The 25,972-nt window shown below is 54.3% G+C and overlaps 9 protein-coding genes across 9 annotated transcripts; 5 read left to right on the top strand and 4 right to left on the bottom strand.

The window, feature by feature from the left end:
• Window positions 1-1,120: 1,120 nt before the first annotated feature.
• BU25DRAFT_349280 (polysaccharide lyase family 4 protein) lies at window positions 1,121-2,825 on the top strand (the record flags this gene model as incomplete). Its single annotated transcript, XM_033703245.1, has 2 exons — window positions 1,121-1,823; window positions 1,876-2,825. 2 exons carry the CDS (start codon window positions 1,121-1,123, stop codon window positions 2,823-2,825), a joined length of 1,653 nt encoding a protein of 550 aa, XP_033557997.1.
• A 1,563-nt stretch (window positions 2,826-4,388) lies between these two features.
• Window positions 4,389-6,178, top strand: BU25DRAFT_433877 (MFS general substrate transporter; the record flags this gene model as incomplete). Its single annotated transcript, XM_033708820.1, has 7 exons — window positions 4,389-4,543; window positions 4,596-4,700; window positions 4,755-5,033; window positions 5,084-5,333; window positions 5,398-5,793; window positions 5,854-5,974; window positions 6,042-6,178. 7 exons carry the CDS (start codon window positions 4,389-4,391, stop codon window positions 6,176-6,178), a joined length of 1,443 nt encoding a protein of 480 aa, XP_033557998.1.
• Window positions 6,179-6,772: 594 nt separating this feature from the next.
• On the bottom strand, window positions 6,773-7,415 carry BU25DRAFT_413976 (uncharacterized protein). The gene has a single exon (XM_033707176.1). The coding sequence runs from the start codon at window positions 7,383-7,385 to the stop codon at window positions 7,017-7,019; it is 369 nt and encodes a 122-aa protein (XP_033557999.1). The 5' UTR covers window positions 7,386-7,415; the 3' UTR covers window positions 6,773-7,016.
• Window positions 7,416-7,599: 184 nt separating this feature from the next.
• On the top strand, window positions 7,600-9,662 carry BU25DRAFT_413977 (ATP-dependent RNA helicase HAS1). Its single transcript, XM_033707177.1, has 3 exons — window positions 7,600-8,102; window positions 8,152-9,185; window positions 9,240-9,662. Exons 1-3 carry the CDS (start codon window positions 7,621-7,623, stop codon window positions 9,542-9,544), a joined length of 1,821 nt encoding a protein of 606 aa, XP_033558000.1. The 5' UTR covers window positions 7,600-7,620; the 3' UTR covers window positions 9,545-9,662.
• A 1,910-nt stretch (window positions 9,663-11,572) lies between these two features.
• On the top strand, window positions 11,573-17,023 carry BU25DRAFT_424498 (uncharacterized protein; the record flags this gene model as incomplete). Its single annotated transcript, XM_033708289.1, has 2 exons — window positions 11,573-16,675; window positions 16,739-17,023. 2 exons carry the CDS (start codon window positions 11,573-11,575, stop codon window positions 17,021-17,023), a joined length of 5,388 nt encoding a protein of 1,795 aa, XP_033558001.1.
• A 2,791-nt stretch (window positions 17,024-19,814) lies between these two features.
• Window positions 19,815-20,867, bottom strand: BU25DRAFT_461607 (uncharacterized protein; the record flags this gene model as incomplete). The annotated part of the gene is made up of 1 exon (XM_033710459.1): window positions 19,815-20,867. The coding sequence occupies one exon, from the start codon at window positions 20,865-20,867 to the stop codon at window positions 19,815-19,817; it is 1,053 nt and encodes a 350-aa protein (XP_033558002.1).
• Window positions 20,868-20,985: 118 nt separating this feature from the next.
• On the bottom strand, window positions 20,986-22,712 carry BU25DRAFT_461608 (MFS general substrate transporter; the record flags this gene model as incomplete). The annotated part of the gene is made up of 2 exons (XM_033710460.1): window positions 20,986-21,272; window positions 21,326-22,712. The coding sequence occupies 2 exons, from the start codon at window positions 22,710-22,712 to the stop codon at window positions 20,986-20,988; spliced, it is 1,674 nt and encodes a 557-aa protein (XP_033558003.1).
• A 979-nt stretch (window positions 22,713-23,691) lies between these two features.
• Window positions 23,692-24,662, top strand: BU25DRAFT_433881 (S-adenosyl-L-methionine-dependent methyltransferase; the record flags this gene model as incomplete). The annotated part of the gene is made up of 2 exons (XM_033708821.1): window positions 23,692-24,255; window positions 24,318-24,662. 2 exons carry the CDS (start codon window positions 23,692-23,694, stop codon window positions 24,660-24,662), a joined length of 909 nt encoding a protein of 302 aa, XP_033558004.1.
• BU25DRAFT_167207 (cysteine proteinase) lies at window positions 24,635-25,971 on the bottom strand. Its single transcript, XM_033700790.1, has one exon. The coding sequence runs from the start codon at window positions 25,743-25,745 to the stop codon at window positions 24,735-24,737; it is 1,011 nt and encodes a 336-aa protein (XP_033558005.1). The 5' UTR covers window positions 25,746-25,971; the 3' UTR covers window positions 24,635-24,734.
• Window position 25,972: the final 1 nt, after the last annotated feature.

Raw genomic sequence — 25,972 nt, forward strand, 5'->3', positions numbered from 1 at the left:
TAAAGCCCTTCTCATCCATATTGTATGTGTGCTCAGCGTCAACGTTGTATTGGACGATTTTTGACTGCAACAGGTCGAAATAGAGCTTGTACTTGGTATACGAATCGGCGTTGTGGCGATTGCTGTCCATACCTGTTGAGTATTGAGAGATGAGATGGATCGAGTGGTTGTTGATGAAGCGGGTAACCCAGCTCTTGCTGACTGGCTCTGTGGCTATTGACAACGCAAAATTTGCTATCATTTCCCTTGTAGGAGGTAGACGGCGAGCTGTAAGCTCCTCTATATACTTGACAAGCTCGTCCTCCTGTTGTGGAGTGAGCTTTTGTTGTGCAATTGCCTTCTCTTCACACGATCGCGTCTCGTGTCAATATTTTTGAGACAGGGTTGAGCGCACAACCTTATGTTTTTTAGCCAGCGCTGTCCACGGGATCTTATCGCATGGTATCATAGAGTCTATCTCTTCAAAGGCAGATTTCATAGTCATTGTGGCGTTGAGTAATTGTACAGTGAAGTATGGGTACAAAAAGGTGGTTCGGCGCATTACGCGAATCCGCGCATTACGCGCACGGACACGGTATCGGATCGGACGATAGAAGCTCGGGCTCGTAAGCCTACAACATCCAGGAGGCAACTCAAAAAACCGTTACGCATACACTAGAGACGGATCGAAGGAGCCCGATCCCTGCGGATCCTTTTATCTCCACATGCCCGTTGTGAAACACCATGACTCAGTTGACCAATCATGCAACGTCCGCGGAAAGCTCCACCTACCAAAAGCGGATGTCGAAATGAAAGGGCAAACGTTTTTTGCTTGTCGCGCAACAATATTCCCCCCCACGTGGACCACATTTGATGGGTCGTCAACTATTCGCATCGGAGCATGAGCAGTTCAAGTAAGACAGCTGCTATCTTCGGCAGGCGCAGCCTTGCGCAACAATATCGAGTCAGCATCGGCCACCGATAAAAGGGATAGTGAGCATTGGCAGTAGGCAAACATAAGAAGAATGTTTCTTCACAGGCTGATCATTTCTTTGTTCATCGCTCAGGGCTGACAGATCTCAATCTGGGCCTAGTCACTCGTTCTTTCCTTGCAGCCAAATTTGGCATTACACTCTTTAATATGAGACTTCTTACCACCCTCACCACCTTCCTTCTTGCCCCGGCTGTGGTCCTAGCAGGCTGGGGCTACACCGATGATGGCAAGAACTATGTTATCGACACTAACGCCAACCTCGTCGTTAAGGTCAGCAAGACGAACGGCGACATGACATCGATCGAATACCGCGGTGTCGAGTACAACGGACAAGGCGGCAAGAACTCGCACGTTGAATCTGGACTGGGCGCGTCCACGGTCACCATCAAGCAATTCTCGAACCCTAACGTCATCAAGATCAATATCGAATACAAGACCTTGAAGCACGACCTCGTCTTTCGTTACGGCAACCCGAACGTATACATCTTCATGAACAAGGCTGACACCAGCGTTACCGTCTCGCGATACATTGTTCGCGTTCCACCCCATATCTTCACCAACGATCTTACCTCCGACACCGATTGGATCCCTGACAACGTCAAGGTCGTCGAGGCTGGCGATGTAAACGCGATCACATCCAACACTCACACATACAGTAAGCACTACTCCGGCTACAAGTATGGACGTACCATGGACTATGATTTTGTCGGATACACGAATAAGAATGTAGGAATGTACATGATCCGCTCGAACCACGAGAAAGCTTCTGGTGGACCGTTCTTTAGAAGCTTGGTGAGGCGCGGTGGACCGGGTGGACCGGATTTGTACGACATCTATCACTACAACATGGGTATGGCATCTTCTCACCGACGTCTCGTGTCCATCGCTGATCAAATTTCTAGGACATACTGATGTCATGCGCTTTGGCTTGCAAGGCCCAAGTGTTCTGCACTTTACCGATGGTGGCGCTGCACCCAACGCCAACCTCTTCGCCCGCAAAGCGGACTGGAGCTGGTTCGACAACCTTGGTATTGACGGGTGGGTTCCGGCTAGCAGGCGCGGAGTTGTTGCTGGTATTGGACTTGCCAACATGAAGAACGGTCAGCAATATGTCGTTGGTCTTAAGAGCGACGCCGCGCAATATTGGGCAACAGCCGGTGCGAATGGCGCGTGGAGGATTGACAAGGTGCTTCCCGGCACATACACTTTGAACGTGTACAAAAGCGAACTCGAGGTCCACACAAGCACTGTCACCATCAGTGCAGGGTCTACCACAATCAAGAACACGATCACCTGCGCCGACCCCCAAGACGCCGCAGTCGTCTGGCGCATCGGCGAATGGGACGGCTCACCGAAGGGCTTCCTCAACTTCGAAGACACCCCCATGAAGCCCACTTACATGCACCCGTCGGACTCTCGCCTCGCTAGCTGGAAGCCCGGTAACTACATCATTGGCACCAGCAAAGCGAACCAGTTTCCCGGTTACATGTGGAAGGATGTCAACAACGAGTACCTCGTGTACTTCCGCCTCACTGATGCACAGCTCGCCGAGAGCTTCAAGATCAGAATCGGCGTGACGCAAGGACTGGCAGGTGGTCGTCCGGCTATCAACGTCAATAGTTGGGCTGCTCCGCTGCAGGCGCAGAAGAGTGAGGGCGATACTAGAAGCTTGACTGTTGGTACGTACCGCGGCAACAACCAGGTGTACGAGTACACTGTTCCTGCTAGCGCGTGGGTTAAGAGTGCGAGAGAGTATCAGGTGTTGAAGATCAGTGTTATTACTGGTAAGACTGCGACCGGGTATTTGAGTGGAGGTGTCAGCTTTGACGCTCTCGAGATGATTGCCGTTTGATCCTGGCCCGGCCGCACCAGTCTCGCTTCCTCGCTATTCTCTGTACATATTCAAGTTTCAGGCCGAGCACATGCCGGTTTGTGTAAATACACTAATACATCTAAAATCATCACATGGAATCAAGGGTACTTCTGTTGCTTGAAGTCAGCCGTGTTGATACCAAGGCATCTTTGAAGAACAAACATACTTTAACTGATTTGATGGATTTGAAGCAATTCAAGATAGCCCAAAGCCATCGTGCTATAAGCTGGACCAAAGTCATATAAGAAGGCCAGATTGGGTCGAAATCTGTAAGGCCGTTTTGACGTGACGCTGGAATATTGTTGTGTATACAAGAACGATCACTTACTGAGGGTCGTAGCATTTATATGAGTTAATCCGCGTCCTTGCTTTTACTGCATTAAACTCCAGGCCACGAAAGCAATTACCACGCCTGCTGTATTGACTGGAAGTTAGATCCTTCAGGTTTACGATACTTGTTCTGGAGAGCCTTCGGCGACAGTAACGAGTTATTGATCGTTCGCCAGAGTCAAGGTGATTCGTGCAAGCCAATGTAGAAATGCCTTCAAATATTTGGATCGCTCCAACGTAGTCACCCATGGTACCATCACAATCCAGTAAATCCTTCTGGTAAGTATTTTCATGAACCATCGAAGATAGTTGTTGCCTACGACTGTGAGCATCTAGAAGATTTGCCTTAGCAGGTACTCAGAGCCTATTGGCGGCCCTCAGCACTGCATTTTCGCCCTCGGGAGGTAGTCACACGAGTGAGCGACGCTCGCATAAGCATCACTATTGACTAACTCGAGCTACTATTGGGACAAAGTGGTGTTGTGATTGTTCACATCTGGTAAAATCATAGGTTCAGATGTTTTGGAAGGAAGGAAAGAAAGGAGTTGAGGTGCTCGCCGTCGCTGCCCAGTTTGTTAGCGTGGATGAGGTCATCACAGCCTCACTGAACGCGTCCCTTCACACACACCATCAATCAACATCATGCGCATCAGATGAGCGTTTTCGCTTCAGATCTTTCCACAGAGCCATTTACCCTGCAATCGATATCTCACCAGTCGTTGCCGTTGCTGGAGGCTGTCAGTGGTGGGGGACACTGTTCAGCGCTGATTACTATACACAAGTTCTCGCCTCGGATAGCGCGCCTTCTGTCAACATGCACCAACCGAAGCCGCGTCTTTACGCTCTGAGCAGAGATGTTGATGACTGATCGAGCCGAGAGACGCCCTGTCAACTCAAGCAACCGCCCTTATGCCGTATGCACAGAAGAGCACGCCATAGGTTGGGCGGGGAAGTTATTGCATGTGTGCAGCACATTCACACTGACAATTGATAAGCACCATCTCCACGATTGCTCTTACGTCTGGAGCGACATTGATACATGTATCACGAGGGCCAAACGGAGCAGTACAAAGCTAAACCCCTTCGCAGGAGGTCTTCACACCCTCATCGCACTCACGCATAACCTCAGACGACATGTCGAGAATTGATATACAGAAAAAGGGATCAAGGGAGGATCAGCTCGCCAACTGCGCCGAATCGCTGTCAACAGACATGACAGACACCGAGAAACAAGACACAGCTCCCACGCCATCACCACTCCGGGTAACTGACTGGAATGGACCAGATGACCTAGATAACCCGCACAACTGGCCACTGTGGCTACGGGTCTACCACGCCACAACACCAGGCCTCTTCGGTTTCGCAGTGTAAGTCCCAACTTTTGACCTGCATTCTACCATCGTACTGATCGCAATATAGCACGTTCGGCACCTCGGTGTACACACCAGCTCTCGCAGACATCATGGCCGACTTCAACGTCTCGCGTACTGCGGCGTTGGTAGGTATCACAGTGTACACACTCGGGTATGGTAACCTCAAGCCATGAGTTCTAGTATACACTTCTGATTGACCATAAAGTCTCGCTTTTGGACCTATCATGTCAGCCCCCTTGAGTGAGAAGCATGGCCGAAAGATCGTTTACCTTCTCTCGTCGCCGATCTTCATGCTGTTCACACTCGGCGCAGGATTCAGCAAGAGCTTCGCTAGCTTGATCGTGTGCCGGTTCTTTGCTGGCCTTACCGGGAGTCCGGCGCTTGCGGTTGGTGCGGGGAGTAATGCAGACTTGTTCCCACCGCATCAGCGTGCGAAGATTACTGCTGTCTTCTTGATGGCTCCATTTGCGGGACCATCACTGGGGTAAGTAAGAACTGAAAACATGGCGCACTCAAGGTACTGACTTATGCCAGACCTGTAGTTGGTGGCTTTGCTGCTCAATACAAGGGTTGGCGCTGGACACAGTGGTGCATGATCTTCATCACAATGGCCGTGTACATCGCTTCTCTTCCCATGAAGGAGACCTACAAACCCATCATCCTAGCTCGTCGAGCAAAGAGACTCGGTCTTGACACCAAGCCAGCTGGCAGCCCCGGAGCAGCGGCAGTGAAACGGTCAATCATCACAAACTTGTTCCGGCCAATGCACATGCTGGTCACCGAGGTCAGCTTTCCTTCGACCTCTTTCCTGAAAGCTTGAATATGGACAATTAACTGACATTAAACAGCCAGTAGTCTTCTTCCTCTCCCTCTACACCGCCTTTGCCTTCGGCGTCCTCTTCCTCCTCTTCGCCGCCTTCCCATACATCTTTGCGCGCCCACCTTACTCGTTCAACATTTCGCAATCCGGTCTTGCCTTCCTCGCTATCGGCTTTGGCGTCCTCCTGGGTGGATTTACTGGTGTACTTATCGATCACTTCATATACCAAGCCCAACATCGCGCGGCGCTCGCTCGAGGTGAGGCACATGCTGCGCCTGAGCACCGACTGTACAACGCTATGATGGGGAGCGGGGGTATTCTGGTGGGATTGTTCTGGGTTGGATGGAGTGCTGGGAAGGGTGCGCATTGGGCTATTGTGCTGGTTGGGAGTGTGCCGTTCGCTTGGGGCAATTTGTGTCTGTTTGTGAGTATTCTCGCATCCTTGAACTTGAGTGAGGTGCGGTCGGACTGATATTGCATCCAGACAAGTGCAGCGCTGTACATGACGGACGTCTATGGACCGCTGAACGGCGCGTCTGCTATCGCAGCAAATGGCATCTTCAGGTACACCCTCGGGGCTGTATTTCCGCTGTTCACAGTGCAGAGTAAGTTCGATCCCAATGTCAAGCCTTCTGAAACGACACACGGGGACCTTTTTTGACCGCAAAACAGTGTATTCGACGCTCGGCATAGCATGGGCTACATCGCTTCTGGGATTTGTGTCGATACTCATGCTGCCCATTCCCTGGGTGTTCTACAAGTGGGGCCCGAGGATCCGAGCGAGGAGTCGCTACCCGGTCATGATGTAGTCGCAATTCCTTCAGTGAGCCGGGGGGGAACGTGCTTCCGCTTACTGGATTGTCCGAAGGTTGTACATGTGATCAAAGGAAAGATGGCGAGATGGATGTCGTGGCGAAATATATGCCGTGTCTTGGTGGAAGTGATTGATTGTGGTAGCAAATGAGCGTACACGTTGTCAGAGAAACGGATAATTTTGTTGAGAAACATGTTGTGGTCAAATATGTACAAACCATTGAGCAGCCTCCGTCGTGTTGTGTCGCCCCTAGCCTAGCTCGCCATCGTGTAGATCGATGCGAAAGGTATCACCGCCTGGTTGGTCAGGACGGGCGTCTCGCAACATGAGTAATTTCAGCTCCGTGATGTCATCCACCTCTCTTGCTCTGGTTGCGCGAGGCCATCTCTGGGCTTGGTAGACGGCTGGTGCTGTATTCTCTATGTTTTGGCTGCTGTTGTTCCTGAACGGGAAAAATTGCAAAGGTTGCCACGCCAACTTTGTAAAATTCGAAGGTTTATTTTTTGTGGTCGTTGGTAGCCGGTATAATATGATGCGTAGCTTTTGATGGGCTGAAATCAGAGTATGCTTTGTTTCGTGCTATCGATATGGCACGAGGCTCACCTGCAGAGAGCAAAGCTAGATTTGCCTGCATCCGGTGTGAGCGCAATGTACGTTCAGGCAGGTTGTCTGACACCTTGCCGAGATCTTCTCCAAGACAGTCTCTTTCTCTGCCCAGAGTCTGTAGATGGCATTTGTGACGTCTGCTGGCCCACCTTGTTCGACTTTGTTCGCTTGCAGATTGCTTTTTCATGGTCTCCTAAATACACTTCTCCAGCCCTTGTCGCAACACGTCAAGCTCTCCGCGTAATCTCGACTCGCGCTGCTCTCCTTCGAGGCGGAGAAGGTTCATCTCCAGTCTGTCGAGACGGGCTCCATGCTTCTTTCAAAACGGATATTTGTTCACTGTAGTCACAAGCTGCTCGACATAAAAGTGACCCGCGCCTGATAAAAACCCACGACTTCTTGAGGCTGTGCGCTTGGCCCCACGCCAGAATCAGGTAGCAACTGTGGCATGCATCCAGCCTTGCTATACCAGAACTGTGGGTTGCGCCTATGGCGGGAGGCCGACCTGCAGAGCAAGCTCCTATCATGTTGTCGAGCGCACAAGAACGAGTAAACACCATAGCCGCAGATCGTACTGCCACATCGGAGGTAACCATTTCTACGGTATTGCGCAGCACTCGGCCTCGAGCTTTGCGGCAGTCGTGCAGTGGGGGAATCTGCGAGCGACGTGTGATGGGTTGAGCGCGGCGTGATTGGTCAAAGGCCTGCCACCCCCATCGGGCAAGGCGCGTCGGCGATTCAGGGTCGCCTTTGCCGTCTCCACTCATTTTTTTAGTTGCTCGAAAAGTTCGCGACGGCCTGCTTTTCACATTCACGACCAGCATAACCACGATGGGCGCCCAAGAAATAGAAGCCAAGAAGCGCAAGCGCAAGCACAGCAGCAAGAAAACAGACGAGGCCGCTGCGCCGAAAAGACACAGCAATGGTGTAGAGAAGGCCGACAAGCCCCGCAAGAAGGCGAAGAAGGAGCACACGCCCGAGCCCGAGGCCGAGGATGTTATCGCAGAGGCTTCTGCTGACGAGGAGGAGGAAGTCGAGGGCGAGGAGGACGAGGCGCAACTCAACGCCGAGCTGAAGCAGATTGCGAAGAACGCAAAGAAGGGCAAGAAGGCAGACGCAGAGGAGTCTGGCGATGAGCATGAGGAGAGCGCGAACCCCAACGACCTGCCGCTGGGAACATCGATGCCAACTGTCGAGGACCCCAAGCTCTTCTCTGAGCTCAAGCTCTCGGACCGCACGATGGAAGCTATCAAGTCTATGGGCTTCGAGACCATGACCGAGATTCAGCAGAAGACCATTCCGCCGCTGCTGAGGTGAGACGGGCGCAAGAGAATGCACAGAGATTATACTGACACATAGCAGTGGTAAGGATGTCCTCGGTGCCGCGAAGACCGGTAGCGGAAAGACACTCGCCTTCCTCATTCCCGCGATCGAAATGCTCTCAGCTATGCGCTTCAAGCCTCGCAACGGCACTGGTGTCATCGTCGTCTCGCCCACCCGCGAACTCGCCCTGCAGATCTTCGGCGTCGCACGCGAACTCATGGAGAAACACTCCCAGACATTCGGTATCGTCATTGGCGGTGCAAACAGGAGGGCAGAGGCAGAGAAGCTCGTCAAGGGCGTGAACCTGCTCATCGCAACACCCGGACGACTGCTCGACCACCTACACAACACTCCTGGCTTCGTGTTCAAGAATCTGAAGAGCCTGATCATCGACGAGGCCGACCGCATCCTCGAAGTCGGATTCGAAGACGAAATGCGCAGCATCATCAAGATCCTCCCCACCGATCGCCAGACCATGCTTTTCTCCGCGACCCAAACAACAAAGGTCGAGGACCTTGCGCGAATCTCGCTGAAACCGGGGCCGCTGTACATCAACGTTGACTACCGCAAGGAGCACTCCACAGTCGAAGGCCTGGAGCAAGGCTACGTCATCTGCGACTCGGACACACGCTTCAGACTGCTGTTCAGTTTCCTCAAGAAGCACCAGAAGAAAAAGGTCATCGTCTTCTTCTCGTCTTGCAACTCTGTAAAGTTCTACGCCGAGCTGCTCAACTACATCGACCTCCCTGTGCTCGAGCTGCACGGCAAGCTCAAACAACAGGCGCGCACAAACCGGTTTTTCGAGTTCTGCAATGCGACTTCTGGCACACTGATCTGTACCGATGTTGCGGCGCGTGGTCTTGATATTCCGGAGGTGGATTGGGTGATCCAGTTCGATCCCCCGGATGACCCGAGGGACTACATTCATCGTGTCGGTCGTACTGCCAGAGGTTCGCAGGGCAAGGGCAGGAGTCTGATGTTCTTGCTTCCTTCCGAGATCGGCTTTTTGAAGCTCTTGAAGGAGGCGAGGGTCCCGCTCGTCGAGTTTGAACTGCCCGCCAACAAGATCCTGAGTAAGTTGCTCCTGTTCTACTTTGTACACAATGCGCCTGCTAACGGAAACACAGACATCCAATCCCAACTCGAAGCCCTGATAACCAAGAACTACTACCTCAACAAATCCGCCAAAGACGGATACAGATCCTACCTACAAGCGTACGCTTCGCACTCGCTGCGATCAGTTTTCGATGTGCACAAGCTGGATCTGGTCAAGGTGGCGAAGAGCTTCGGCTTCAACACACCGCCCAGGATCGATATCAGCCTAGGCGCGAGTCTGAGTAGGGACAAGAAGATCGAGGGCAGGAGAGCGTATGGAAGTCAGCCGCAGCAGCAGGGGAGACGGCCTATGAAGCCTGGCAACAAGCGTTTCTAGATCAAGAAAGGAAGCATTTGAGGGCGTTGGGGTGTTCAAAAGGACGGACATGAGCTTAGTTACATCTTGTTGCATATTGAAGATGACCCCTCGTCGTTCACATGAACCTCGTGGAGTACCGTGTTTCTGCTGCCCATGTTCGTGCGTTGTGCTTGTTCGAGGCCCCATGTTGTGGGCGTGCCTTCCACCTTTGTCGCTCCTTCCTCACCCCCTCGCCCTCCACGTCACTGGACTGTTGCTACAACTTCGACGTTCAACTCTCACCTCTCTTCCACCTCCGCCACCTCATTTCCAAGCTCCGAAATGGTCAGCCACACCCCTACCCCCGCACTGGGCCTGCCTGTGAGTATTGTCATAATGACCACGCTTGGGGAACGTTTCTATCTGTCATCGCCTCCCTGAAAGCTGCACGGAGGGACTAGCACTAGCACCACGGTCTGCAGTGTGAGTGTTTTTCTGCAGTCCCAAGACTGCTACCCCCAGTATATCACACGCCCAGGCTTCCTTTAACACCCTGCTGCCTCCTGTCGACAAGTTGCCAAGCACGTCTTCCAAGATATTTTGTCCCGATCCTCCCATGGGGAGCCGGCGTTACTTGGACTGATGACACCGCGAAGTCGACAGCCTCAAGTTTCGATTTGGGAACGTGAGAGGTACCGGTGAAGAGTGGCTGGTTGCCCGTCTTTAGCTCGCTCTCTTCTAACCACTCAGCTCTGAGGACTCCGCTACACCTGAGTGCACACTGAAAGCCAGAGTGACAACTCACATCCCGCTCTCGGCTCGCCGAATCCTTCATACCAAGATCTTTTTGTATTGACCATGTCATTCGGTAGGGCTGCGGCTACATTTCACGCAAACCTTTCGCAATGGGAAGAATGAGTGGTGATGCGTTGTCAAGTGCGAACGTGTACCAGGATGGTTCTGTCCATTGAGAAGGCGCTGGGGAATCGGGAGCAGCCGCCCCACCGCCCGCCAGCACCACCCCGGTAATGAGACGAGCGGGAAGCTGATCTGAAGCTCAGAGCAGAGCATAGTCAGTCCACCACCTCGCCTTTAACCTCCACAGCGACCGAGTGAAAGTGTGGAAGATCTGTGGAGACTGAACATGCGACAGTAAGACGCAACATTGAGATTGATGCATAGGGACGGGGTTTGGGGGGGGGGGGGCGATAAAGCTTCTCCCAGCCACATCTCTGAGAGGGACGGAGCTGGGCTGGACGGGCGCCAACGAGGCCGTGCTAGTGTGTGGTGAGGTGCAAGGGACACTGGCCACGAGGGACGCTGGATGGGTGGAAACGTGTGGAGGGGCTGGGAGTGCCTAAGCTTGGATATTGCAACACCCTGCCCGGATGAGACTCTTGTGTGCGCTGTGTCGCGCTGAATGAAGACATCTTTCACCGTGATTTTACCACTTGTGTGAGAGCTCGCGCTGGTGTGACAGGGAACGACGCTTGGAGAGAAGAGTTCGTTGGTGAGTACAGGCGAGCGCGAGTTGGTAGCGCAGAGCCGCCCCAGCAACCTAGCAACCCAGCAACTTCCAAGTTCTCCACCGCAGCGACCGACGTCTTGAAAGTTACCGCACCGCGACGGCGAGAGAGTGCCGCCGCTCATTTTTACAGCGTCCGCGGCTGTGTTGCTGGTAAGTCTTGCTATTTCTTGCTATGGAGAATGCACGCCTGGAAGTTGTGCATGGGCCTGGGCGCAATGTGCTGTTGTTTGCTGCGCCATACAATGGGCTGCGAGGAGCGCGCAATGCTAACATAGCCTCCAGCTCGACACCACGACCGCCTTGAGTCCACGCCAGTCGCTGCATACCCGCCCACGCACTACAATCCTCGCTGCGTACGAGATCTTCCCGTCGGCCATCTCTGCGCGCGCATTCACCGCGACACGCCTCGCTCGCTCCACCACTGCGCTGCACCTGCATGACGCCTTGCATTCCTACCGCACTCCTTCACTGTCACCCACCACTGACCATGTCCGCGCCCGGCCACCCCTCCGTCTTCTAGAATCCTGCTGGATTCGACAATGGGCTTTGACACACGACGACCACCCCTCCCCGCCCCGACAGAACCCTCGACTCTCAGTGCCGCAGACCACGAAGACAGCACTCTCCGCGACGACGTCGACACCAACGTCTCCGCGCGCACCGACAGGACTTCCTACAGCATCCCCGAAGACGGCACGCCCGTCACCATCAACACCACCAAGGCCTCGCTCCACAAGAAGTACCCGAGCCAGACGAGCCTGCTGATCGAGTACTTTGAAGCCGGCAAGGAGAACGGCAAGACGCGCTCCCGCCCCAGCGTCCGCGTGAGGGTCACGCCCAGCTCGCGCAAGAAGAGCCGCCACGGCATCGACCAGGTCCACCTTACCCAGACCGCCAAGAACAGCAGCAAGCCCTCGTACACCCGCCGCATCTCGCTGCAGCAGAAGAGCCGCGACGAAGTCGTTCAGACGCACACCCAGGAGTACTCGGACGGCTCTACCGTCTCGTCGCTGCCGCCGGTCGACATCGAGGTGCTGAACACCGGCAGCGACCTGTCCAGCAGCGGCGCTCGCTTTATCCCCATGACGTCCGACATCTCCTCCATGCCCGCCGACAGCATGCTGGAGGGCACACCAGAGATCATGCCGCCAGGGCGCCGGCGAAGCAGAAGCCTCGAGAGGGACACCGTGCTCACCGACTCCAACGTCGCCGAGTCGCCAGAGATGCTCAAGGCGCCGAAGCACCAACGAAGTAGGAGTCTGAGCAAGGACCGCATCACGCAGCGCGTCATGGAAAAGCTGCAACAACAGCAACAGCAACAGCAACAGCAACAGCAACAGGCCCAAGCTGAGACGTCCTCGAGCAGGACAAGAAAGACTGAAAAGATTGGCAGGGATGCGCTGAGTTCGCCCCGCAAGTCGTCTCGGAGACGAAGCAAGGATCCCCGTGAGGAGGAGTTTAGCACTATCAGCGCCACAGAGTCTAGTCTGCTCTCTTCCAACGCTGACCGCCGATCTGGCATTGCATCTGTACGGTCAGGTGTCTCCGGCACTTCGTCCATCAACAACCCCAAGCTGCTCGCTACCGTCGAGGATGCTATCCGGCGATTGATTCTGCCTGAGCTGAATGCCCTGAAAGAGGAAAACCGCACGTCCAAGAACAGGGACAAGTTCGAGCGCATGTCTCGTGACAGCGGCGCCACATACGAGACCGTCGAGACGGCAAGCTCGCGCGATCCGTCCGCATCAAGGCGGCGTGTCTCCAAGTCGTCGAGCGTACCGAACATCCACGGCAGCAAGCCCAGAGTTGTACTCAACCGCGACGATGAGAACTCGGGCGAGATCCTCTCTGGTAACTCGAGCCGCAAGGAACGCAGATCGAGCCGAGGCTCAACCTCTGATCGCAGCTATGCAGAGTCAACGTCCAAGACGACGACTACACGAGAGAATTCACACAAGAGAAGGAGCGGCCGCGCTGCACGAGAGGCGGAAATTGCTGCTCTTGGTGCATCAGGGCTTACTGCTGCGGCTTTGAAGAAGCATACTTCTCGCGAAGAAGAAGTAGAAGAGCGCAAACATAGGAAGAAGCACTCTTCTCGGTCCAGTCGAAGCCGGTCCACGAGCGTAGCAGAAAGCGCAGAGCAGGAGGAGTTCGTGAAAGATGTGCCGCCTCTGCCGTTCATCCAGAGCGAGCTTCAGGGCTCTGAGTTCACTCGCGATTCGATTCTGTCCGCCGAGACTGAGACAAAAGGTCGTTCGAGGTCGACATCGAAATCATCTAACACTACGGGTGCAGAGACACCGCTGCGAGAAGTGCCGCGCGGGTATGCTTCGCCGACACCGCACACACCCACCAGGACTACTCCGGCTGCTCTGCAACGTACCATTCGCACTTCGCATAGCAACCACTCGATCGAGGATGTTCGATTGATGTCTCCCATTAGTGACAGGAGCTACGGATCAAGATCGAGAGGCGTTGGTCCAGCAAGCCTGGAAGCGGCAGCGGCAGCCAAGGCTCGAGCCATTGAGCGCTCGGAAACACAGGCGTCACACTACGAGATTATCGACACCACACCAACTCGAGGCCTCAGTCCTATCCAGAGCGAAGCCAGCTACCGTGAAGATGTGCACACTACTGGCTCGCCCAGGCATCTGCGAACCGTACACAGCAACGCATCTGTGTCATCGCTAGGAAGGCAAGTGGAGAGACAACCATCAAACCTTTCCATTGGGACCTTGGAGTCGACCGCAAGTACCAAAGCAGCCCGCACACGCAAGCGACCGCAGGGTGTTAACCTCGAGAGCGTGAGATCCGCCATGGGCTCTCCTCAAACGCCCAAAACTCCCCGAGATGCAGAACTGTTCTTTGAACAAAACCATGAACAGAATGAGATGTACCGAAGGGAGCTAGAAGAGAGCTCTCAGCTTTCGGAGAACTATCCTGACAACTTCAACCGCATGACCAACTACACCGACGACAGCGAGGGCGTGCAGTATCTTGATCACGAGCAGAAAATTGACCTCACACACCAAGACATACGGAGGGTCGGCGCCAGTCCCGAGTACGTTCATACCCCACTTGCGGTCGAGTCTGCTGTTGCTTCGCTGCATGACCCGTCTACTATCAGTGTTCGCTCTTCAGCTGTGTCGAGCCCTCTCAGGGAACCGATGTCAAGTCCACTGAAGAAGAGCCGCTTGTCGCAAGTCAGCCCGGCGCCAAGCCAAGACCAGATCTTGCACATTCAAGCGCATGAGATCCCCAGTGGAGAGCGATGGGGTGCGCTTCGTGAAAAGGCTGAGGCTTTGGCTCATCAGCCACACCCGGCAGACAACTCGCCCAGGCAGAGCATTGCTCAGTCGTTCGACGAGCAGCCCGAGATGCATCACAGCGCCTTCCCTGTTCAGGACCACATGATGCCTGAGATTGGGTATGGTATAGACAATGAGTCTGAGATCTCGACAAACCCTTCGATCATCCAAGGCCCACTCAATGGAGGCGACGGATACTACGACCGCACTGAGGAGCTGATGCACCGTCAAGAGGAGCGTGAGCACGCATCTACTCGCCAATCTAGCAGAAACTCGTTCAACAAGGGTGCCGCACTTGGCGTGGGAGCCGGCGCAGCTGCTGTAGCCGCTGCCGCTGCCGCTGCCCATCATCTGCACAACCGCAGCCCATCAATCGATGAACAGCACCAGGCCACCGTAGAAGACGACTACGAGTCCTACACGGGTGAATCATTCGCTGGTCAAGACGAGCAGCCTGGCTACGCGCAAAGCAACCGCACGCCTCTATCCGGTACGACTGGTTGGAAAGACGAGGGCTACCAATCAGCTAACCAACGTGAAGGCTACACGCCTCAAAACCGCAATCACTCAAAGGTCTTTGACGATGAATTTGCTGACGACTACGACGAGACACCTCTTGTCGGTGAGGACGTGTTTGCTTCCAATGCCAAACATGGCCGCCACTTCAGCGGCAACTCTCATGGCATGGCTTCTCCCCTCTACGACGCAGCGACTGGAAAGGGCATCGATCGTATTCAGTCCAAGGACATTGTCGCGCTCATGGACCATCTTACCGTAAGAGACGCGCAACGCAATGCGAGGGACACGGAGATTCTGGTTACGCTTGTTCGCTCTGCGGCGGAGATGCGCAACCAGCTTGATGAGCTGAAGGGCTTCATTAAGGTGCAGGACAACATGATCATGAACACCACGGAGAAGAGGGTGGACGTTGCCGAACAACGCATCTTGGGCGGCCCACGACCACAGCCTTTTGGGTCACCGCGCGTTCCTCGGTCCACCTCTGACGACATGGAGGCCGAGGCGAAGAAGAAGAACGTCTTCAAGCGTGCACTCAAGGGCCTGAGCATGAAAGGTGACAGCGACATCAAAAACATCGAAGCTATGCTCATGCAACTGCTCGGTGACGTGGAAGGTCTGAAGCAAGTTCAGCAGCTGCAGTTGGAGCAGAACAACCGCTCGAACAGTCTCACCTCTTACGAGAACTTGAGGGCTAGCGGAGATCCTGGCTATGAACCGGAGGGTCGCGCCAACACTGCTTCGTCGCCAAACCAGTCCGGATACCTCTCAAATCCGGCCTCTTCGTCACGTCGCATCAACGACCTGCACTCCGGATACGATGTTGTGCAGACGAACCGCATAAGCACTGTACACGAAGATGACGAGGAGTATCTCGAGCGCGAGCCTCGGTACGAGAACAGCGAGCGTATGACAACACCCACACAAGAAGCTTTCCACAACAGGAGCCTATCACAGGAGAAGGCGTCTCCTCAGCCAGCCAGGACTAGTCAAAGCCAGAGCCAAGAGGACACACCGAAGAAGAACAAGCACAAGTCCAACTCATCTTCCATCTTCGGCATCCCCAAGATCTCGCGCTGGTCAAAGACGACATCCTCGACTGAGCCTCGCAACAGCGTAGAGAAGCGTCCGTACTCTTCGCACTCGCGCTCGAGCTCACAGAAAAGCTACGACTCGTACGATGACGAATACTCCCAGGATGGTGATCGCAACGACAACCGCCCACGCTCCGCTCGCACCGGCGACGACCGCTCATTCCGTTCCGCAGACGACCACTCCGTGCGCTCGCCCTCGCCCTTGATTCCTGAGGAGTATGAGACAGAGGATCCCAAGTACCACGCCCACCGCAACAGCTTGAACCTGCAGCATCCGCAGCCGCGCGCTGGACCCACCGGCCGCCATCAGAACCATCTCGAGACCCAGGCCCAGGTTTACGTACCTGACAATGTCAGTGGCGTTAGTGGGAGTGGTATCGCCTCGCCTGACTACGACCAGTGGGGTAGCATGCCCAGTCTCGCACGCAACAGGATGAGCGCCGGCACCGCTAGCTACAACCCCGGCAACCTGTCTCCTATCTCAAGCGACGGTGGCTACTCTGGACACTCGGCAAGCGAGCAGACGGGCCGCATCGCCCAGCCGCAGAAGATCGTCGACGATGGCCCGCTTATCCCACCCAACAGCGGTGTGCTCGCTGGGTATGGCCAGACGAGGCAGATGTATAGCAGCCCGAATGAGTTTGGGTCTCAGGGCGTGTTGACGCCGCTCGCGCCGATTGCGGAGGTGAGGTACAGTCTTGAGACGGATAGGGGTCACTATCGCGTAAGTTCCCCTCCACCCTTCTCAACCACAGAAACGTGGGATAGGTAGCTAACATCCGAACAGAGCTCACCTACTCCCTCTCCCCGGCCCAGCAGCGCACACCTCCGCGCATCTACTCAGCAATCCCCGCAGCGCAAGATCACGGGTCCCCGGCCCATGGGCCCTCGTTCCCCTGCTCCAGGCGCGAGTCCGCTCCGCCAGTCCCAGCAGCAGCAGGAGCTGAACAGAGATGATACGGTGATCCGCCGCAAACCTGTGGGTGCGCCGAGCCATACCGATACGGAGAGTTTGCTGAGCTACCGCACATCTATTGACGGCAGTGATGACGGACGGAGTGAGACTTTCTAGATGAAAGTCGCGAGTAAGAGACCGGAAGTGGTAGGGAGTGGGAAGGAAGAGGTGACGATGAGTAGAAGAGAAGCGACGAAGCGTTGGATACGTACCGGGGAGGGAAGTGTGGTGTTCATGGCAATGAATAAGGGGTTTGAGGGAGTGATACGCGGTGAGCTTATCGATCTTGATGAGGTGCAGCCGCAGGAGGAGAGGATTGTCGATATCTAATCCAAAGCACAAAAACTTCATGGTAATATATTAAGGGCATGGCGTTTTATATCTCGGGATGGAGGAGGAGGAGGAAGTGGATGAAATGGAGGAAAGGTTGATTTCAATGGAGTGCAGGAGCGCACGATTTCATTTTCAGCATCGGTGTTCTGGCGATGCCGGTGTACATTTAGCTTTCAGCGACGGTGTATAGGACAACCAGGATCACTGATACCAAATCATGTAATGCATTGGGTACGCTGGATCATCTTTCGAATTCCGATGCTGATGTGCCAAAGTGAGATTCGCCATTGGGCTTGAGCGAGCTTACCATAGGCAAACGCCGAGTGCACGCAAGGGAGAACGCATATGAGGAAGAACCTTTGCGCCCGTCCCAAGCGCTAGCTTACTGTGATGCCAAGTTTGTGGATCAATGCGGTAGTTTGGATACTGGAACGGATACGAAAAAGTATTAGGGACGGTGGCGCTGGTCTGAGGATTGATTGACTGGAGCGAGCGGGACGTTCTCTTCGAATCTCCCGTGAGGTGTCGCGAAAGGGCCTCTAAGAGCGCAGGTTTTAATTAGCTTTCTAGAATCTAAATCTAGACTCTGTAATCAGTCTTCTACTTTCTTAGTGCGTTAGAGGGTAAGAGCAGCTAAGCAAGGTTAGAGCAGAGATGGAAGGAAGGAGCAGGTAGAACAGATAGCAGGGGGGGGGGGCTAGTGTTACACACTTCTCCTTTGCTGCAACAAGTACATTTTACTTTCGTGTGCACGAGTAGCACTGTTCACAGACCCAGTTCTCAAATCCCGTGACCAGTGCGAACACTGGGATCTAGTCTCCAACGACTGTGCAAAACCTGCAGGCCTTGACAATGAAACTTGAGTCCGGATGCCAATTGGTGAACGAGCTTCGAATGATGGTCAACCAGACCCTGATCAAAGGAGACCAAGATCAAAAATTGAATGGCAAGTCTCGAATAAGCCGGGTCCGGGTTGGAGGCAAGGTCAAAGATACTTCAGCTCAACTGGGTATGGTCAGACAAGACCTCTACAACAGCCATGGATTCATCCTCTCGTAAGTCAACAATTTTCAGCTCGCTAGTGAACGCACCCAGGAAGACTTGTACTCACTATACTAGGTCGTGTATACAAATTGATCTGAAGAGCGGCACGCATGGCATCACCGGGATACAGATATCGCACGTAGAGGTCCTTGGAAAAACTAAAGGGTTCGGAGCAAAGTCTTGGGGAAGTGCAAACTACCAGAGACAACAGGCACTTTTCGAACAGCGCAGCTGGCAGCATACGCAACTACCTCTCAGTCTGTTGAAATTATAGCACTTGTTAAACACATGGTGGGGTCAGAATGGGCTCGACAACAGCGCCATCATGGATTCAACCCCAGTTGCAAATCAGCGCCGAATATTGGGGCTCTCGATCTCCTCACACTTGTATCTGCATCTGCCACAAGGAATCTCGCGGCACCTTTCAAGGGTGTCTTGGATCACTGTTCGTCAGATACAGCGGGCTCCCTGCCGTGAAGAAGTCGTGTGATGGACACTGTTGCCAGAAGTAGAGCTCCGGACAACGGTCGATCACGTATTACTTTCCCCAATGGTTCTTTCTGCAGAGAGCTTTCTCGCTGGACATGCAAACTTCCTCGACATCAGGATTCCAGATAAAGCTGAGATTCCCGCGCATAGTGTCACCTCTCGTGACAGTCTTTTTCGTTACTGGTTTTGGCACACCAGCAGATCTCCGCTCGCTTTTCGACAATGAGCTCGCTTCGCCAGCTCGATAGAGCTTTACACACGGTCCTAACATGACTTGGCTGCCCAAGCGTACGATAACGCCGCAACGTTCGAATACCTCCTGAGAGAAGGTGTAGATCTCGACATCCCACATCATGCCGGCTACACCGCCCTAGCGGTTGCAGCTCACTACAATCATGGAGACGCGGCAAGGCTGCTGCTAGATTCGAGAGCTAGTCACACTGCTTTGACCACCCATGGTCGCAGTATCCTACATATTGCTGCTCACCATTCAGATCATGCGATGCGCCAGGCTTTGCTTAACGCAAAGCCAGGAGATTTGGATATAAAGCTTCTTGATAACGATGGTCAAACAGCTGGGATCCGGTTCTGTATCAAGAATCGAAACGACATACAACCGTGAAGTAAGTCAAAATGTAAAGACAACACAAACACGCAGTTCTAACGAAAGCCCCGCTTAGGCTGAAGAGATAAAAAAAATCTTGGATAGCTTTCGCCCGTGTGGAGAAGCGTCCATAAATCAGTGGGAGGATGCAGTGGAGTTCCAGGGCTCAGAAGCTGTTCGAGTGCGAAGCAGGAGGTGAATACGCAGGTAGAGTTTGATGCAGAGGCCCGAAAACTGAAAAGCTTCCAATGTTCCCGTCTGCTACGTCTTAATGAGCAAGCCCATGGTCCATTCCAGAAAATTACTGTGGTCATATCATCCTATACCTCGCAGCCCAGGTGCTACTATATTATGCATCGTTTTGAGATACCAAGCTAAGCTCGATAGGTAGTCTCAGTATGCTTTGTCTCAGCGGACATTGGTACTTCCCCAGGCCTCTCACCCCCCCATCCCATACATATCCTGCACACTCGGCATCGTCTCCAGAACCGTCAACGGGTCTCCGCCCTGCTTGCGAATCTTGAGCATCCCATCGATAACAAGATCAAGCCACTGCCTTCCTTTCGGAGGAAGTGACTGCTTGAAGCTCCTCAGGTACTGCTGTGTTTTCCGGTGTACATCGAGCTGCACCGGATCGGCTGGAGGAGCTTGCAAAGCGATGATCTCTGTACAAGTCCATAGCTGTGGGAGGTGCGATTGTACATATGCGGGAAGCTGGGAGATGACGCGGACGGCATATTCATGGTCAGCCAGGACCCGCTCGGCTGTGCATTCGGTCTCTGCTTCTGCTTGACGAGTTTCATTGTATGGGTACCTGTCGGAGTATGCTGATCCTTCCCGTCCACTGTGCCGCATGTCTGCTTGTCGCTCTGCATCTTCCTCTGCCTGTGTCTCTTGCGCTTTCAGCCCTGCGAACGCGTGATCCTGATACATACGATCCTGGTGCTCCTGCTTCTTGATTGCGGCCATGCGCGACATGTTCTTGAGGTAGCCCACCGCCTTCGCCTTTTGCGCTGGAACAGCGTCGCTGTTGATGGTACTCCACGCTTGTGTGATGTTCTTGTTGGCAATCATGCGCTCCTGCTGTGGAATGAAGGAGTATGAAAGATCTGCAGTGAGTTCACCTGGGCGAAGCAAGGCCATCGATGGACCTGCCGGGGGCAAGGAGCGCGGGGCTGGACAGGGTGTTGGTAGAAGAGACTCCACGGGCGATTCATGTCTCAACAATGAAGGCAGCGGAGCTGGCATGGTGTAGGGGCGTGGCTGAGTTTCATCGCGCACCGGATCGTAGGCGACAGGGTACTGCACGGGCGGAAGCAAGCCATATATGCGCTGTGGAGGCAGTGACGGTGGCTCGAAGATCTGCGGGTGCAATCCTGGCTCATCTGCGACTTCCGAACGTGCGTCCATACCAAATATGTAATCTGTGTACGCGGGAAAAAAATCGCAGTCGCGCTGAAAGTCCTCCCAGTCTCGATCACGGAACGGCATGGCGGAGAAGTTCGAGTGCAATTTCTGGGTGTGGATGATGTCGTGTAGGTGAGAGAGCTGGGATGGAAGGTACTGTGTGGAGGTTATCAAAGAAGGAATGAACAAACGGAGCCATCGCTCAACCCAGCTCCTCAACCATCTTCACTCGCCATTGCGCGCCCCACTTTCTCATCGCGCCCAGCGCCATGAAGCCTGTGATAATGCTCCAGAGGCCCAGGATCGTCATGAGCCAGCCATTGCCAATAGCGCTTAGTATAGGTTCAGCGACCATGGCGCCGGTGAAAGAGCAAATGTTGCGCAGGAAGTTGTTCAGCGCGATGCCAGAAGCAGCACGCTTTGGCATGAACTCGGTAAGCATCGTGGAGACAAGGGAGAAGATCAGCATCGATCCGACACCGAAGAAGACTTAAAATGTGTCAGCATGAGGGCGGGGGAAGGGACGAGGTAGGGATACATACAGTTCGCAACCATCGGACAGATCCACAACACTCCCTTCTCCGCCGTCCATCCGTACCATATCAGCGCACCAGGCCACAGGATTGCCGCTATCCACGCATTCTCTTGCATGCGATCTTCTGGTCTGAGTACCAACTTGCCCTTCTCATCGTACCTGCCAGCTTTTCGGGCTTCGCGGTGCATGATGTTGTCAAGCCAGCGGCCACCAAAGATACTAGCCAAGAGATAGCCAGCACTGTTCGGAATGTACAGCAGTCCAACAATGAGTGTAGAGAATCCGTAAGGCTGCGCTGAGAAAGTGGCCTGAACAGAGATGTTAAGGATGTACAAGGCACCAAAAGTGATGCTAGCATAGTACACGGACAGTAGAACAGGCGGATAGCGCAGCCAGGCGAGGATAGTGAGAGGTTGTACGAAGATCTGGTTGAGATGCGTAAGGATCGACTTTGTCTTCGCGACAGTGGATGCGCGCGTCGTTGTTCGAATGAGCTCTGGTCTGGCTTCCGGCTTCGTGATAAGCGGCTTTGCGAGTGTTTCCGGCAGCGCGAAGATGATGGCGATGACTGTCAGAACACCATAGATGACCAAGAACCACTGTGTGCTTCTCCACCCGAGCCCTTGACCAAGCGCGCCACCAATAATAGGAGCAAAGAGCGGCCCGCAAAGAGGTCCAAGGTAGAAGATACCCATCGCATTGCCTCGCTCACGCACTTCCCAAATGTCTGCAATAGTTCCTGCACCCACTGCCTGCACCGAGGCTGCTGCACCGCCCGAGAAGACTCGCATGACGATGAGCATGGCGATATTGGTGGAAACGGCAGACAATATGCCGAAGACAACGAACAGGACGAAGCTGATGATGTAGATCGTTCGTCGCCCAAGACGCTCACTGAAGCTCGACCACCACAGAGGGAATATTGCCATACTGAGCATGTATACCGCAACACTCATGTTGGTGATCTCATGCCTCGCGTTGAAGGCCTTGGAGATGTCTTGCAGCACAGGCATGACAATGGCACTTCCCATAGGCCCAGCCATGGCGCAAAACGCAACGATGAATGTCAGAAGCCATTTCGTCTTTCGCGAATAGTGATAGGGATTCTGAACTTCAGGAATGAGGGCGAATCGTGCCAGTAGACCACGGCATTCTGCACGGGGCACAACGACAGCTTCCGGGACAACAGACGTGGTCGTACACAGTATGGCAGGGCGTACATTCTTCTCTTCCTGAGGAATAGTCGGAGCCGTCGAGGCGTGTGAATGAATAGAATTGGAGTCCTCCGTGCTTTCGTGGATTGATCCAGTTGGACCTATTTCCAAATCCTTCTCTTTCTCGTTGTAGCTTCCGATGTGCGTGGTAGGTTGTTCAGGCGCAGAGCCATCCTCCATCGCCCGTTCAAGCGAAGAGGCTCTTGAGGCTGGCATTCTTCATCCAGAAGTGAGGTTTGCAAATGTTGGAAGTTTCTGTGCCGCATTCACAGATTGAGTACACTTTTCCGAGCCAGCTGGTCGTTATCCGGCTCTCGCTCATGTACGAGGTACCTCGGTGTCCTCGGTCGTTAAACTTCTTGCAAGTGCCGATCCCAGCTCTCAACGTAAAGGCTGCTTCTGGGCCTCCGCTCCTTCGACGATCGTACGAGGAAGACAAACAGAAAGAGGGGAAGGACATGATCGGTCTGGAAAAGCGATGTTGGACATGCGAGCTCGTTCGCTAATGAAGCGAGGACCGTTTGGTGCCGGTTTGGTTGCGGAAGCAGCACCGCTCCAACATCAATTATTTCCGGCACTAGTATCCACCGCGGAAGTATGCAAGCATGGAGAATTGCTGGAATGAATGATGGATTGAATGATTGATTGGTTGATTGATTGATTGAACGGGAGAAGTGGTGGTGGCATCTGGAGAGTAGAGATGGACCTTGTAAGACGAACATGGTAACAGTCGTTGTCGTTTCCATCATCATGTGATGTTAAGGTTGTGTCTCACTTTAGCGACCGCTATGCAACGAGGGGAAGACGCAATGATCAACGGGTACAAAGGACTGAGCCATCAGTACAGAGTTCTCCTCACCCTCTTCGACAGTATCAACAACGTGACTAAAGTCCACATAGAGCTCACTTCTCGACACGAGTCTCTCACGACGTAGAGAGACATTCGATAAGTGAGCACGACCGGCATTCACGACACCGTTCGAACGCCGAAGAAGAGTTGACATGACGCTTCCCAGCGGGGTATTCTGTCCCACCTCATCCCCACAACAACAACCTCACACATCAACACTCTAGCTTCATCCGAGCCATTGACACCTCTCAACGTCTTCAAGCTCACACTTACTCAGCATTGAAGATTCAGCCAGCTTGAGTACCCAACATGGCAACGCAAAACCAAGACCGCCTGCGCACGCACTTCTCCTCTCTCGACACAACCCCCACCGCGCAGAGCTCTGGGTGGGACTCGCTCTGGGAAAGCGCGACATTCCTCCCCTGGGACAGGGGCTACGCAAACCCCGCGCTCATCGACCTTCTCGCCAACCCTTCCTCTCCACCAGTCTCGAGCGATCAGAATCCCACGCCCGGCGCACCAGCAGCCGGCTCCGCACCATCGCCCATCGAACTGCCTCCACCAGTTGCAAAAGATGGACGCAGAGCCAAAGTCCTAGTACCAGGCTGCGGAAAGGGCTACGATGTAGCGTTGTTCAGTGCGTATGGGTACGATGCGTACGGCCTGGAGGTCAGTTCGCACGCTGCCAAGGCTGCGGAGCAGTATCTCGCAAACGCTGGATCGGGATCGTTGGAAAGCGAGTACTCGTCGAAAGACGGCGGCGCGGGGAAGGGGAAGGCAGTTTGCTTGGTGGGAGACTTTTTCGACGATGCGTGGTTGAAGGAAGCCGGCGTTCAGGGGAGCGATGGGTTTGACGTGATATACGACAACACGGTACGTGACTTGCTACTTTTTGATTCAAGAGGTTCGAGGACGACAGCTGAAATTGGCCATAGTTTCTATGCGCGCTCCCGCCCGACCTGCGCCCAGCCTGTGCCAAGCGCATCTCCTCTCTCCTCGCAAAGACAGGGACACTCATCTGTCTCGAGTTTCCCACGCACAAGCCCGCTTCCTCAGGCGGCCCGCCGTGGTCGCTCCCACCCACCGTGCACGCGGAGCTGCTCAAGCGGCCAGGCGAGGAGATATCGTATGACGGGGGTGGCGTGGTGGTAGCTACGGATCGCGCTGCGGGAGAAGGCGCGCTGGTGCGGGTGGCGCACTACACACCACGGCGGACACACGACGTTGGTGTGATTAAGGGCGTGGTGCGGGATGGTGTGAGCGTGTGGCGGCATACGTAGACTCCTAGATCCGCTCCCCAAATCCAATCTCAACCAAAGCCTCAATGCCACCATAAACCAGGTCCAGACCGATCACGCCTCTGCCGTTTCCGCTTTGCGCAGACTGTTGTAGTGCTCGCCCAACCCATGGCTGTGCCTGTAGTAGCCCAGCCAAATTTCCTCCTTGTCCCCTTGCGCCGCCTCATCCTCAATCTTGTCCACGCGTCCGTCACTGTGTAGAACACATATCCTGACCCCATAGCTCTTCGCCAGCGCGAGCAACTCCAAGTGTCCGCCCCATTCACCTGTCTCCCTGATTTTCCTGACGTGTTCTGCGAGCGGGTCTTCCATAAACGCTTCGAAGTCCTCCTTGTGCCCCTCTATCCACCCCGCCGCCGCATGTCTGGTCTTCTTATATGGCAATGCCTTCTCAGAGTCCGCGATCGTAATGGGGATCTTGGGCGTCAGGTCGAGACTGCGGGTGCTTAGTTGGTCGGCGACTGCGGCGTACAGGCAATGTCCATCCGCGCGAACTTCATGCAATTGCAGTCCCTTCTGGCGGAGGAGCGGCTCGAAGCGCTGTTTCTCGAGTTCTCGTGGATTCGGCGCGTTGCGGGCTTCTTCTTCTGCTTGCGCAATGGCGGCGTCTTGTTCTGCTTTGCGCCGCGCTAGGCGCTCCTTCTGCCTGTTCTTCTTCTTGCCCTGCCCTGGCTCGCTTTGTGCTGGTGTAGACGGCGGTGCAGACGGTGTAGGCGAGGACGTTGCACGCCCATTTATACGCAGCCCCTCGATCTTCACATCAACCACCTCGTCCTTAGCATCCTCCCCTCGCCCACTTTCCACGTCTTCCTCTTCCTCTTCCTCTTCCACGGGAGCTGCTTCGCCGCTCAAGGCCCGCGCCTCCTCCGCCTGCCTTTCTCTCAGCTCGCGCTCCAGCCGCTCGCACTCGTCATTAACACCCTTGCGCATTTTCTTGGTCGCCTGTTTCTTTTTCTGCGTGATGCGCGAGGCTAGGTCGCGCTGTTCTTTGAGGTGCCGCTGCTGGAGCGCTTCGAGGGGCGAGTGAGTGTCGGCGGTAGGATCGGGGGCGGTGAGATCAGACATCGTGGTAAGGACTGTGGTGTTGTTGTGAAGGGGAGAAGGGTGTGACGTGGGGTGGTGGAATTTGGGAGGGTTTGGTTATCGATAAGAAGGCTGGGTTATGGTGATGTTGATGGTGGTGTTTGGTTACGCTCTCCACGTCTTGAGATAGTACCTTAGCTTGATTGTGGAGATAGGCAAGATGTTCGAGGTGTGCATTCTAGGGAGAAGTCGCGGATTGGCTCCTCCTT

The sequence above is a fragment of the Macroventuria anomochaeta genome (assembly GCF_010093625.1).
Source record: "Macroventuria anomochaeta strain CBS 525.71 unplaced genomic scaffold BU25scaffold_34, whole genome shotgun sequence".
Taxonomy (NCBI): domain Eukaryota; kingdom Fungi; phylum Ascomycota; class Dothideomycetes; order Pleosporales; family Didymellaceae; genus Macroventuria; species Macroventuria anomochaeta.